The sequence below is a fragment of the Mastomys coucha genome, unplaced genomic scaffold (assembly GCF_008632895.1).
Source record: "Mastomys coucha isolate ucsf_1 unplaced genomic scaffold, UCSF_Mcou_1 pScaffold22, whole genome shotgun sequence".
NCBI classification, from domain to species: Eukaryota; Metazoa; Chordata; class Mammalia; order Rodentia; family Muridae; genus Mastomys; species Mastomys coucha.
The window spans coordinates 118,319,693-118,330,719 of record NW_022196905.1 but is presented as its reverse complement, the minus strand read 5'-3'; the positions used below and the strand labels follow the sequence as shown (position 1 = coordinate 118,330,719).

The following is an 11,027-nucleotide window of genomic DNA, read 5'->3' as shown; positions in this document are numbered from 1 at the left end:
TCAGCCTCACACTGCACAGCCTCACCCTGCTCAGCCTCACCCTGCACAGCCTCACCCTGCTCAGCCTCACACTGCTCAGCCTCACACTGCTCAGCCTCCCAGACCATGCCTGTGTTTACTTGCATCCTGGCTCTTAGATCTCGCCCTGGGTTTTACTGCACTTCCTTCCTTTGAAGTATGCTATTAAATAGATATATGAGAGGTTGTATAAGTGGTAGTGTCACAGACCTGGGCCATTGGAGGCAAGGCTATGACCACCCTCTCCTTGGCTCACAGTGTGACTAGTGTGGATTTCTCACCTACCAGCCACAGCAGCCTGCTCTTTACCTTCCAGCTGGGTTCAAAGCAGAGCTGTAGGATCTCAAAGCTTCGGGCAGGTCACTGTGGGCTTATTAAATGCAGACACCTCAGGTCTAAGGTGAGGCCTGAACACCCACGGTTCTAGTAAGCAGTTAGGGCGGCCATATGTGAGTCACAGGTCATCACCTGCACCACAGATGGCTGTATTTACTGCACCATGCTTGTCAATTTTGAAAAACGTGTTAGCTCAGCTTGTGTCTAGTGACTAAATTTTTTCTTCTAGAAAACTTAGGTGGCTGCAGTAGTGGCATATGTGACAAGAAGAGGCACCTAGGGCCTGGTTCCCTTGGCTTTCCACTGCCAGTGGCCTCATTGGACCACTGTTACTCCTACCTTTCCCGGCACCTGTAGGCCCAAGTGTGCAAGCTATATATCTTGTGGCCAGGGAAGCCGACCCCTGGGCCTCCATGTGCCTTTGGGCTCTGCTGGGGAGATCCATGCCCTACTTTGGGGGCAGAAATGTAGAACTGCTCAGTGGGCTTGAACTTCAGTGTACTGTTATGTCACCCTTCTGATCATAGTTGGTTTGTAGAATACTGGAGTTTCACCTGACAAGCAGGAGTTGTGGCAGTGCAGACAGAGTGGCTGGCGGGCAGCTTGCCCCTCTGATGGAAGTTTCTTGTTCCATAGAGAATTTTGACTCATGCCTACTCCAGAGTTGTCTTGAGGGTCCTGGAACAAGCCGTGACAGCCAAGAAACGGTTCAGTGTGTATATCACAGAGTCGCAGCCTGATTTATCTGGGCAAGTATCTCGCCACTGGCCAGTGTATCAACATTGCCTTGGACCCATGCATGACCATTCCTGCCCCTGGGAGGAAAGTTCCCGTGGGTTCCACGGGCACAATGCAGGCTGTGCTGTTTTTGTTGTTTCCAATTTTTAGGGTTTTTAAAGGATTTTTCTTTAGGTAGTTACATCAGAGGAACAGCAGGACACTAGGTGAAAAGCTTCAATCAAAGAATTGGTGATTAACAGCCCCATCTCCAGAAAACAAGAAAACCAAACTTTGTTCTGTTTTCTTTGTGGTTCTGGGAAGTGAATCCTGGTCTGCCCAGGCTAGTCAGGTGCTCTGGAGCTCAACCTCCAACTCAGTAGTTTTTCAGACAGGGGTTCTCTGTGTTGCCTTGACTATCCTGGAAAATTTATCTGTTTTATGTGCATTGATGTTTTGCCTGTATATATATGTGTGTGAGGGTGTTGGGTCCCCTGGAACCTGAGTTACAGACATTGTAAGCTGCCATGTGGGGGCTGGGAATTGAACCTGGGTTCTCTGGAAGAACAGCCTGTGCTCTTAACTACTGAGCCATCTCTAGCCCCTAACTTCACAACCATCTGTAATATCTAAGGGATCCCATTCCCTTTTCTGGCCTCAGACACCAAACATTCATGTAGTGTATAGACATACATCCAGGCAAACCACCATTCACATAAAATAAAAACAACTACATCTAAAAACAAAAATTAAAGAACTTTGGTTCCTGTTTACTTGGTGCAGAGGCAGGATCTGCCCCTTAAGCCACTGAAGTTACAGAATATCTTTATCTAAATCATGCATCACTGTGGGACCTCACTGTCATTTCTTCATGTCACCTTCAGTAAGAAAATGGCCAAAGCCCTCTGCCACCTCAATGTCCCTGTCACTGTGGTGCTGGATGCTGCTGTTGGGTAAGTGTGGCTCTTCCTGTGTACCTACATTGCTGGCTCTAAGCAGAGTTTGAATCCTGTCCATAAAATCTGACGGGGTAGCATCTCTCCCCTTATAATAAGCAGCACCCCGCAGCAGGGTTATCATGAGGTCGTGAGAGTTCAGAAGACAGCCTGCTGGGGGTCTTGTAGCCCAGACTGGCCCAGAACTCAGTCCTTCCCTCCTTGGAGTGCCAGGGTTGCTGACAGTGAGCTTCAGCCTTGTTGATGCTTTCAGAGTAAAAGGCAAAGCTCAGGCTATGGTCAGCAGTTAGGTGATCACTGTACTGTGTCCACATACTTGGCTGTGCAGTGGCTCACTGGGAGCTTTGTCCAAGTTGGGTCATCAGCATGTATCACTAACAAATAGTAGTCCTTTGAAAAGAAAGCTCACTATGGAGGCCATCGGGGGTTCCTGTAAACTGTAACACACCTAGCACCCAGCACTGGGAGGCAGAGGCAGGAGATCTGAGTACCAGGCCAGCCAACTATTCCTTTTTTTCCGTTTCCTCAGCTACATCATGGAGAAAGCAGATCTTGTCATAGTTGGTGCTGAAGGCGTGGTAGAGAATGGAGGAATTATAAACAAGGTAGGTACTGTCACACTGTTCCCAGAAGCCCCTGCAGCCTGAGCAAGACCTTGGCCAGCTTTCTTCTTTAGAGGCTGATCTTGGTGAATTTAGTCAGTAGTATTTACATTTATATACAATAGGTGCTTTTGTTTGGATATGTGATTTGAGACTGGGTATTATGTAGCTCAGGATAGCCTCAAATTATCTCAAACTCCTATCTGTGCCTCCTAGGTGCTGAGATCATAGACGTGACCACCACACCCAGGCAAGCTGGATTCAGCTTGAAATTGAGTGTCTCTGGCTTTATTTCCACTGGATTGAGGGCTTCCATCCCCAGGGTTTATTACATTTTCTCTGTCACTTACCTTAGAAACTGTCTATGACAAATGTCATAATTATATTAAGCTGTACGCATACCATCTTAAATTTCTGGCTCACTGGCATTCAGCACACTCATACCATGCTATTACCAATGTTTACAAAACTTTCTATTTGTTCCAGGTGGCATTTTCCCATGTTCCTGGTCACCTTTGTTCTGCTCTGTCCTGAGTGTTCCAGTCCAGGGGACCACAAATGAGTAGATTTACATGACGCTCATGATTTTGAGCTTGACAAACTTGGCCACACTACAGCATGTGTCATTACTGCATCCGTTCAAGCAGAGTACCGTTCCATCATAGCATGGCGCCATTTGCCCATGTTCACATGTAGTGGACACTTGGATTTTCCTACTGTTGGCTGTGGTGCAGGCTACTGCTGCGAACCTGGTTCACAGTGTCTGATCCCCCAGTTCTGGCTTATCTCAGACTGCACTTACTTTCACTTTCCCTAACTTATGATGCTGGCATCTTTTCATGTATGTTTATCTTGGAAGAAAAATTGTTTTCTTTCTTAAAAGGTCCTCTTTGAAAGCTAGGAATATAGCTTAGCTGCTAGAATACCTGTCTAGCATGCTGAAACCCTAAGGTCAAGCCCAGCACTGGATTGACCAGGTCTGCTGGAACTCAAGTAATCCCAGCACTAGGGGGAGCAGAGGCAGGAGGATCAGAAGTTCAGAGGCATACATGAGTACAAGGCTAGCGTGAAATACATTAGACACTGTCTTTTAAAAAGCAACAGTTCTGGCCGGGCAGTGGTGGCTCATGCCTTTAATCCCAATACTTGGGAGGAAGAGACAGGCAGATTTCTGAGTTCGAGGCCAGCCTGGTCTACAGAGTGAGTTCCAGAACAGCCAGGGCTACACAGAGAAACCCTGTCTCAAAAAAAAAAAAAAAAAGTTCTGATTGTCATGCCAAAATTACACTTACTCTTTGCTTCCTCCTGTTTCACTGAGCTATGCAAACTCACCCTGTCTGTTTTCCCTGACTTCTCAGATTGGAACCAACCAGATGGCCGTGTGTGCCAAAGCCCAGAACAAGCCCTTCTATGTGGTTGCAGAAAGTTTCAAGTTTGTACGGCTCTTTCCACTCAACCAGCAAGACGTCCCAGATAAGTTTAAGGTAAGTTTTATATATTTGGCAGGGTTCTTTTCCCATTGCTGTTTCCTCCGGTGCTTTTCCAGTGTAGAGATGGTAATCGGACCTGGGCACATTTTTGGGCAAAATCTCATTTACATAGCACTCTGCTAGGAGGCTGGTAACAGAAGCCCAGTTTCTTCATCCCATCTCTACTTTTACAAACCATGTCACCTTGGCCAGGCACTTCCATTGTGGCCTCTTTCCTGTGGGATGGGATGGTATCCTGGACTTGCTGTCCCTGCCAGCTGGCTGCACAGCCAGTTTCCTGACCCAGGGGTAGTCCTCGCAAGAGCTCATTTACAGCCATTTACAGCTCAAGCCAGGGCCTCAGCAGTGAGTGCAGAGCCAGGATACGAGGCCAATCCAGCTAACCAAGTTCTTTTCTCCGCAGTACAAGGCTGACACTCTGAAGTCTGTGCAGACTGGGCAGGATCTCAAAGAGGAACACCCATGGGTGGACTACACCTCCCCATCCCTCATCACCCTGCTGTTTACAGACCTGGGTGTGTTGACACCATCTGCAGTCAGCGATGAGCTCATCAAGCTGTACCTGTGAGCAGAGTCCCTCCTGCCAACATGCAGGAAGCACGCGTTGGCAGGATGAGCAGCCTCTCCACTCCAGCCAGCCAGAGCCCAAAACTTTCAGATCTGTATGCTAAGGGCTCATATTGTAAGTCCTGAAGAAGCCTTTGACTTTTCCTCTGTCACATCTGAAGCCTGTTCCCAGTTCTAGGACCAAGCTGAAGCATCCTTATGGTTTTCAGAAACTCAAGTCTCTGGAAGCACTAGTTAAGATTACTGGCCGCAAGCCTGAGGAAAGACGGCACATGAGCAGAGACCCCCTTCTCATACCGCACTCTGACGGCTGAGTACAAACCTTATGGTGCTTCACAAGACAGCAAACACTGGCTGACTACATCTGGCTTTGGGGCTCCCTCCCCTCAGCAGGATCAAGGCAGACAGGAGAAATACCAAGGCAGGAGCCATTCATGTGGCACTGTTCATAGAATGTTGTCTATAAAAAAATGTGAGTTTACTTTAAACATGTTTAAAACCAAAACAGCTTTTTTAAGTTAAATATGGAAACAAATCAGGATCTTTTCAAATAAATTATGTGAATAATTTAGATATTGCCTCATATAAGCTAGCACAGACCAGAAACAGTGTGAGTATAAAAGAACACCAGAGCCTGTTCTAAAATGCTCTCAACCCCAATCTGGGTGTTGTGGCACCGGCCTGTGGCCTCAGAACATGGGAGGCTAAAGCAGGAGGATCATTCTAAAATCATTCTAGACTACATAGTTTGGGTTCCATTCCTGTGTGGAGGCACCATGACCAAGACAACTCTTATAAAGGCAAACATTAAACTGGGGCTGGCGTACAGTTCCAGAAATTTAGTCCATCATCATCATGGTGGGAAGCATGGCAGTGTGCAGGCAGATGGTGGGGCTCTCATCATGGTCCAAAAGCAGCCAGGAGGCTTTCTTCCTACGCTGGGTGGAGCTTGAGCCTGGGAGACCTCAAAGCCTGCCCATACCATGACACACTTCCTACAAGGCCACATCTGATAGTGCCACTTCCTATGGACCAAGCATATGCAATTCACTACAGTAGTGTGGCCCCTATTGCAATGAAAAAAACCTGCATACAGGCCCCTCTGCATCTATGGGTGCTCTAGGTGGGGCTGCAAAGGATATGCAGCATTTGTGGGGACAGGAGGGTATACTTCATTATTGTTTTAAAAGGAGTGGGAATTTGTAATAAAGTACAAAAAGCATCGAAGAAAAAGCATAATTGATCAAAATAAATACTGAGATCTGTTATTTACATTCAAATAGCTAAACACACTTCTGTGAGATTCTGATAGGATTCTAGCACTCGTGTGTGCAGTCCTTCAGTTTCTTTCTCCCAGTCTGAACAGACAGCTTTCCAGATAGTCCTCCAGCAAGAGTACGAATGTGGGGCCAGTGAGACGACCTTCATCTGAGGCTCTGAAGTCAACTGTCCTCTTCCGAGTCTGAGACACCTAAATCTGTCAGCTGGACAGTCCTTTTGGCACTTGTCAATAGCCCCTTCTCAAATTCTTCTTCTGTGATTTTACCTTTTTTAAATTTTTTCAAGAGCCTTGTATCATTAAGGAGTTCCTCCATGTCTTCATCATCAATATCAGAACCCTGAGTGCAGAAGAAGCAAAATGAGTTCACCTTGAGAGCAGCTGACCCTGTTAGGGCCTAGGAGCTCTACAGTCAGCTAACACAGCCTGAACCATGGGCCCCAAAACTGAATGGGGAGAGATGATGGTAAGACAATGTACCTACACATTTCAAGCTAGCGGTGGTTTGGTTTTTTTTTAAATATTTTTTTTTGTCTAAGAGTTATTTATCTTATGTGAGTACACTGTCACTGTCTTCAGACACACCAGAAGAGGGCATCTGATCCCATTACAGATGGTTGTGAGCCACCATGTGGTTGCTGGGAACTGAACTTAGGACCTCTGGAAGAGTAGTCAGTTCTCTTAACGACTGAGCTATCTCTCCAGCCCCAACTTTGCTGTTCTTGTAACACATTAGATGACTTACTTCCCAGTGCAATGTCAGAAGGTGAAGTTTAAAGAATAAAAAACTTCCAGGCAGTGGTGGCGCACACCTTTAATCTCAGCACTTGGGAGGTGGAGGCAGGTCGATTTGAGTTCAAGGCCAGCCTGATCTACAGAGTAAGTTCCAGCACAGTCAGGGCTACACAGAGAAACTGTCTCAAAATAATAATAATAATAATAATAATAATAATAATAATAATAATAATAATAATAAAGAACAACACATTACCTCATCCTTTTTCCTTTTTGCATTCATCTTCTTCTTTCTTTCCTTTTTGGCCTTCTGTTTCGACCAAGCTTTATTTTTAATGAATTTTCTTCTCCCTTCATTTTCTATCCTCTCTTTTCTTTTCTGCTCCAAAAGTTTCTGCCTCTGTTTTTCTCTAATTTTATCTTTAAATGGAATCGTGTCAGTATCAATGTCCACTGGTACAAAATCTGGAAACTGCTTCCCCCTTAGTTCTGGCATCCTGGGCATCCTCAATAGGGCAAAGCCTCGAGCAAGCCCGGCAAAGTCAAGATCTAAAAGAGAAGAACTCCGTCAGCACTGTCACCGGGCTGGGCTTCCTCATGTTTCCTAAGTAATGTTGTAATAAGCAGGGCAGTGATGGCACATGCCTTTCATGGCAGTGCTCAGGAGGCAGAAGCTGGAGGATCTCTGGGATCAAGGCCAGCCTGGTCTACAGAGTGAGTTCCAGGACAGACAAAAAGGCTACACAGAGAAACCCTGTCTCCAACCTATTCCTCAACACCCCAAAAAAGTAATAAATTTACTTTAACTAGAACTTTTTAAAAGGTTTACTTTATTTATTTTATACATGTGAGCACACTGTCGCTCTCTTCAGACACCAGAGAAGGGCATCGGATCCCATTTCAGCTGGTTGTGAGCCAGTATGTGGTTGCTGGGAATTGAACTTATAACCTCTTGAAGAGCAGTCAGTGCTCTTAACCACTGAGCCATCTCTTCAGCTCCTAATTAGAATTTTTTAAGCAACATTTTTTTCAAGGTGAAAATAGCAGCTTATTTTACATCTACTCAGAGCCCAATTTTTTTTCTTTTTTCCTTTCTTTTCTTTAGGATTTCCTTTGAAAGGTTTAGAGGACACTAACCCTAACAGCCATTAACAATAACATAACAATGCAACCCTGACACCCAAAGACTCAAAGAAAATGATTATGCGAGGCACAATGGCACACAGTTTTAATCACCCCTACCTTTAATCCCAGTACTTGGTAGGCAGAGGTAAAGAGCTCTCTGAGTTTGAGGCCAGCCTGGTCTATACAGCATAAACTAGCCAGGGCTGCAGAAAGACCCCATCCAAAAAAGCCATGTTAAAGACGGCAAGGCTGGGCTTACCCTTCAGCCTGAAGATGAGGCTGCACTCATGTTTTGCATAAGCCTGCACAAAGGACACAAAGGCTTTCATGCCCTTCTCGAACACGGCTCTGTCAGCCAGAGCCATGGCCCGGAGCTTCGGCAGAAGGTCTACAGTGTTTCTCTGGAGGTTCATCTCCTGCAGGGGGCACTAAACAGAGACCACCATCTCACCATTCCCGCAGTCCCTCCAACCCCAGTGCCCCCCCAGATCTAATAAATCAAGGACAGACATCGAAGTGCTCCAAAAGACAGGGGGCCAAGTCCAGTCCAATGACATCCCTTAGTCAAAAAGGACTTTAGGAGTTTTTCTTAAAGTTTGAAAATGACATTGCCCATAAAAGTCCTAACCAGTAAGGGCAACAATAGGTGATGTCCCCAAGTCAGATGCTGGCTGATGCCGCCCTAGCCCAGCCCAGGTGAGTCAGCAGCCCCTCCCCCCTCACAGTCTCTCACCACCAGCTACCAGGCCAGCGTGCTGCTTACTTTCTGGTTGATGGCCAAGAAGTTGATGTACGCCTCCTCCATGGGTAGCAGGAACACCAGAGCACTGCCACCGTGGCCAATGCGGGCTGTGCGTCCACATCGATGCACGAAGGCACTGGGGGGACAGGGTGGGGCAGTACCCCAGAGTGGCAGTGAGCACAGCCAGGCTCCAGCCAGGCTCCAGCCAGGCGAGTGTTACCCTACACAGTGCTGCACAGAGCCATCAGGCCCCACAGCTCAGGGCCCATGTGACCACGAGCCAGCGCACAGAAACAGACAGGTCTGTAAGGGACTGGAGGACTAATGGCTCTGAGAACACCTGACCAAAGCTAGGCTACCTCAGGCCATACAGCAGGGTCACAAGGGAAAACTGAAAGCAATGAAAGGCATCGAGGAAAAGTGCCCTGGAATAACAGGCATCATGAAAAGCGTCACTTAAATGCAACTTTGCCTTTTAAAAGTGTGTGAGGAAAACCAAGCATAGTGTCTCTCGACTTTAATCCTAGTACTGCTGAGGCAGAGGCAGCCTGGTCTATATACAGAGAGAGGCAGCCTGGTCTATATACAGAGAGAGGCAGCCTGGTCTATATACAGAGAGAGGCAGCCTGGTCTATATACAGAGGGAGGCAGCCTGGTCTATATATAGAGGGAGGCAGCCTGGTCTCAGAATGAGCTCCAGGACAGCTGGACTACACAGAGAAACCTGACTTGAATAACCATACAAAAATAATTACCAAGTGTGTGAGGGGTGCCCGCTCACTTTGAGGGAGATCTGCAGTTTTCTTAAATAGTCTGTTGCTCTTTTCAATATTCTATAGTTTGCACTCTGCATGAACCTTCAGTAGTGGAGTGTTTTTCCATGTTTATCCCTCTACACACACTCTTTTGCAGTATCTCAACACAGCAGGGAGGTTCCTGAACGCATAAATACCATCCTAAGCTCAGCCTCATGAACACCAGGATTAAAAGGGGGAGCCACCACAGCTGTCTGAGTGATTGCTACAAAAACACACCACTATTAACACATCAAAAGCTATCAGGCCATTTGCCCACTTCTACAATTTAATCTAGTTGATAGAGCGCTTGGGTTTCAAAACTTAAGCCAGATGTGGCAGTCCATGCCTGTAACCCCAGCACTTGAGATGAAGGCAGACCCATCAGAAGTTCAAGATTATCTCTGACTACATGAGACTCTCATCCAAAACAAACAAATGAACAAATCACTTTAAAATGTTAGACATTTCACTGCACACCCTTCCTCCAGACCCTATGTTGCTCAGCCCAATCCCCAGACAGAGGAACAGTACCCTGCATACCTGGCATTGCTGGGAGGGTCGTACTGCAAAACCCAGTTTACTTCAGGAATATCAATTCCCCGGGCCATCACGTCAGTGCACACCAAGATCCCACTGGGAGGGAGAGAGCAGCACTGTAAGTAGGGCCACCCTCTGTGGCCACACTGCGGTGTACCGCAGTGAAGCTGCTCCGGAGCTTCTCACACAAACCACTACATTTTTTAATATTTTGATTTCTTTATTCTTCCTCCTACAACCTTCCCAGACTTTATAAAATGCCATCAAAAGTGGGGAGTGGAGGAGGCTGGAGAGATGGCTCTGCAGTTCAGAGCTTACAGGATTCCCAAAATTAAAGGATTATGTTTATTCATATTTACCCAGGAGCAAGTAGTTCAACAAACCTCCACTATGTCAGGGCCTGGGAGCTACGGCAGTGACACCCATGAGCTTTCTGACTGCACAGGCCTAAGACGGAGCAGGGAGATCCAGTAACTAAGCAAGTGACCCAGGCTCTGTATACGGGAAAAGGGTCCAAACCAGTCTCTGGGTGTCTTCAAGGATGTAGTAACTGAGTACTACTTTGCTCCAACAGGGCAGAGGGAAAGGGAGTGAGTGTAGGACCTGAGGGTGACTGTCTGTCTGCTGTCGCCAAGGACAGCTACCCCAACTTACCTCTGCAGCTTGCGGAACTCCATGAAGATCTTATTGCGCTTGTACTTCATCTTCCCGTGGATGCACAGGATCTTCACCTTCTTCACCAGTGCCTCCAGGGCCTTTCCATAGTATTCCACACACGCACACGTGCTGTGGAGGAGAGAGAAACCGCTCAGTCACCAGCTACCTGGGTCCCAAAGCTGGGCAAGGATGCAGAGATGGGCAGATGTGGCAGATCAGGACCCTCTTGGGACTGTGAGTACACACTTGCTGACAAGGGGACCTTGGCTAGAGAGATGGCTCAGCAGTGAAGAGCACCGGCTGCTCTTCCTGAGGACCGGGGCTCAATTCCCAGCAACCACATGGCAGCTCACAACTATTTGTAACTCTGGTGTCAGGGGACCCGACATGCTCATACAGACATACGTGCAGGGAAATAAATCATTTAAAAGAGTAAAGAAAGGCCCATAAATGGAAATTTACAGCTGCC

At 47.0% G+C, this 11,027-nt stretch overlaps 2 protein-coding genes across 3 annotated transcripts in view; one reads left to right on the top strand and one right to left on the bottom strand.

Annotated features, from left to right (window-relative positions):
- Positions 1-5,906, top strand: part of Eif2b1 (eukaryotic translation initiation factor 2B subunit alpha) — a 10,460-nt gene extending 4,554 nt beyond the window's left edge. Inside the window, exons 5-9 of the mRNA XM_031337962.1 lie at positions 991-1,103; positions 1,956-2,024; positions 2,557-2,632; positions 3,988-4,113; positions 4,523-5,906. Coding sequence (XP_031193822.1) covers positions 991-1,103; positions 1,956-2,024; positions 2,557-2,632; positions 3,988-4,113; positions 4,523-4,687 — 549 coding nt within the window. The 3' untranslated portion in view covers positions 4,688-5,906. The remainder of the gene's footprint in view (positions 1-990; positions 1,104-1,955; positions 2,025-2,556; positions 2,633-3,987; positions 4,114-4,522) is intronic.
- Ddx55 (DEAD-box helicase 55) overlaps positions 5,146-11,027 on the bottom strand; it is a 16,703-nt gene continuing 10,821 nt past the window's right edge. For both annotated transcript variants that reach the window (XM_031337959.1, XM_031337961.1), the window contains 6 exons: positions 10,556-10,687; positions 9,905-9,997; positions 8,589-8,703; positions 8,085-8,253; positions 6,957-7,249; positions 5,146-6,305 (listed from right to left, as the gene is read on the bottom strand). In XM_031337959.1, coding sequence (XP_031193819.1) covers positions 6,129-6,305; positions 6,957-7,249; positions 8,085-8,253; positions 8,589-8,703; positions 9,905-9,997; positions 10,556-10,687 — 979 coding nt within the window. In that variant the 3' untranslated portion in view covers positions 5,146-6,128. The remainder of the gene's footprint in view (positions 6,306-6,956; positions 7,250-8,084; positions 8,254-8,588; positions 8,704-9,904; positions 9,998-10,555; positions 10,688-11,027) is intronic.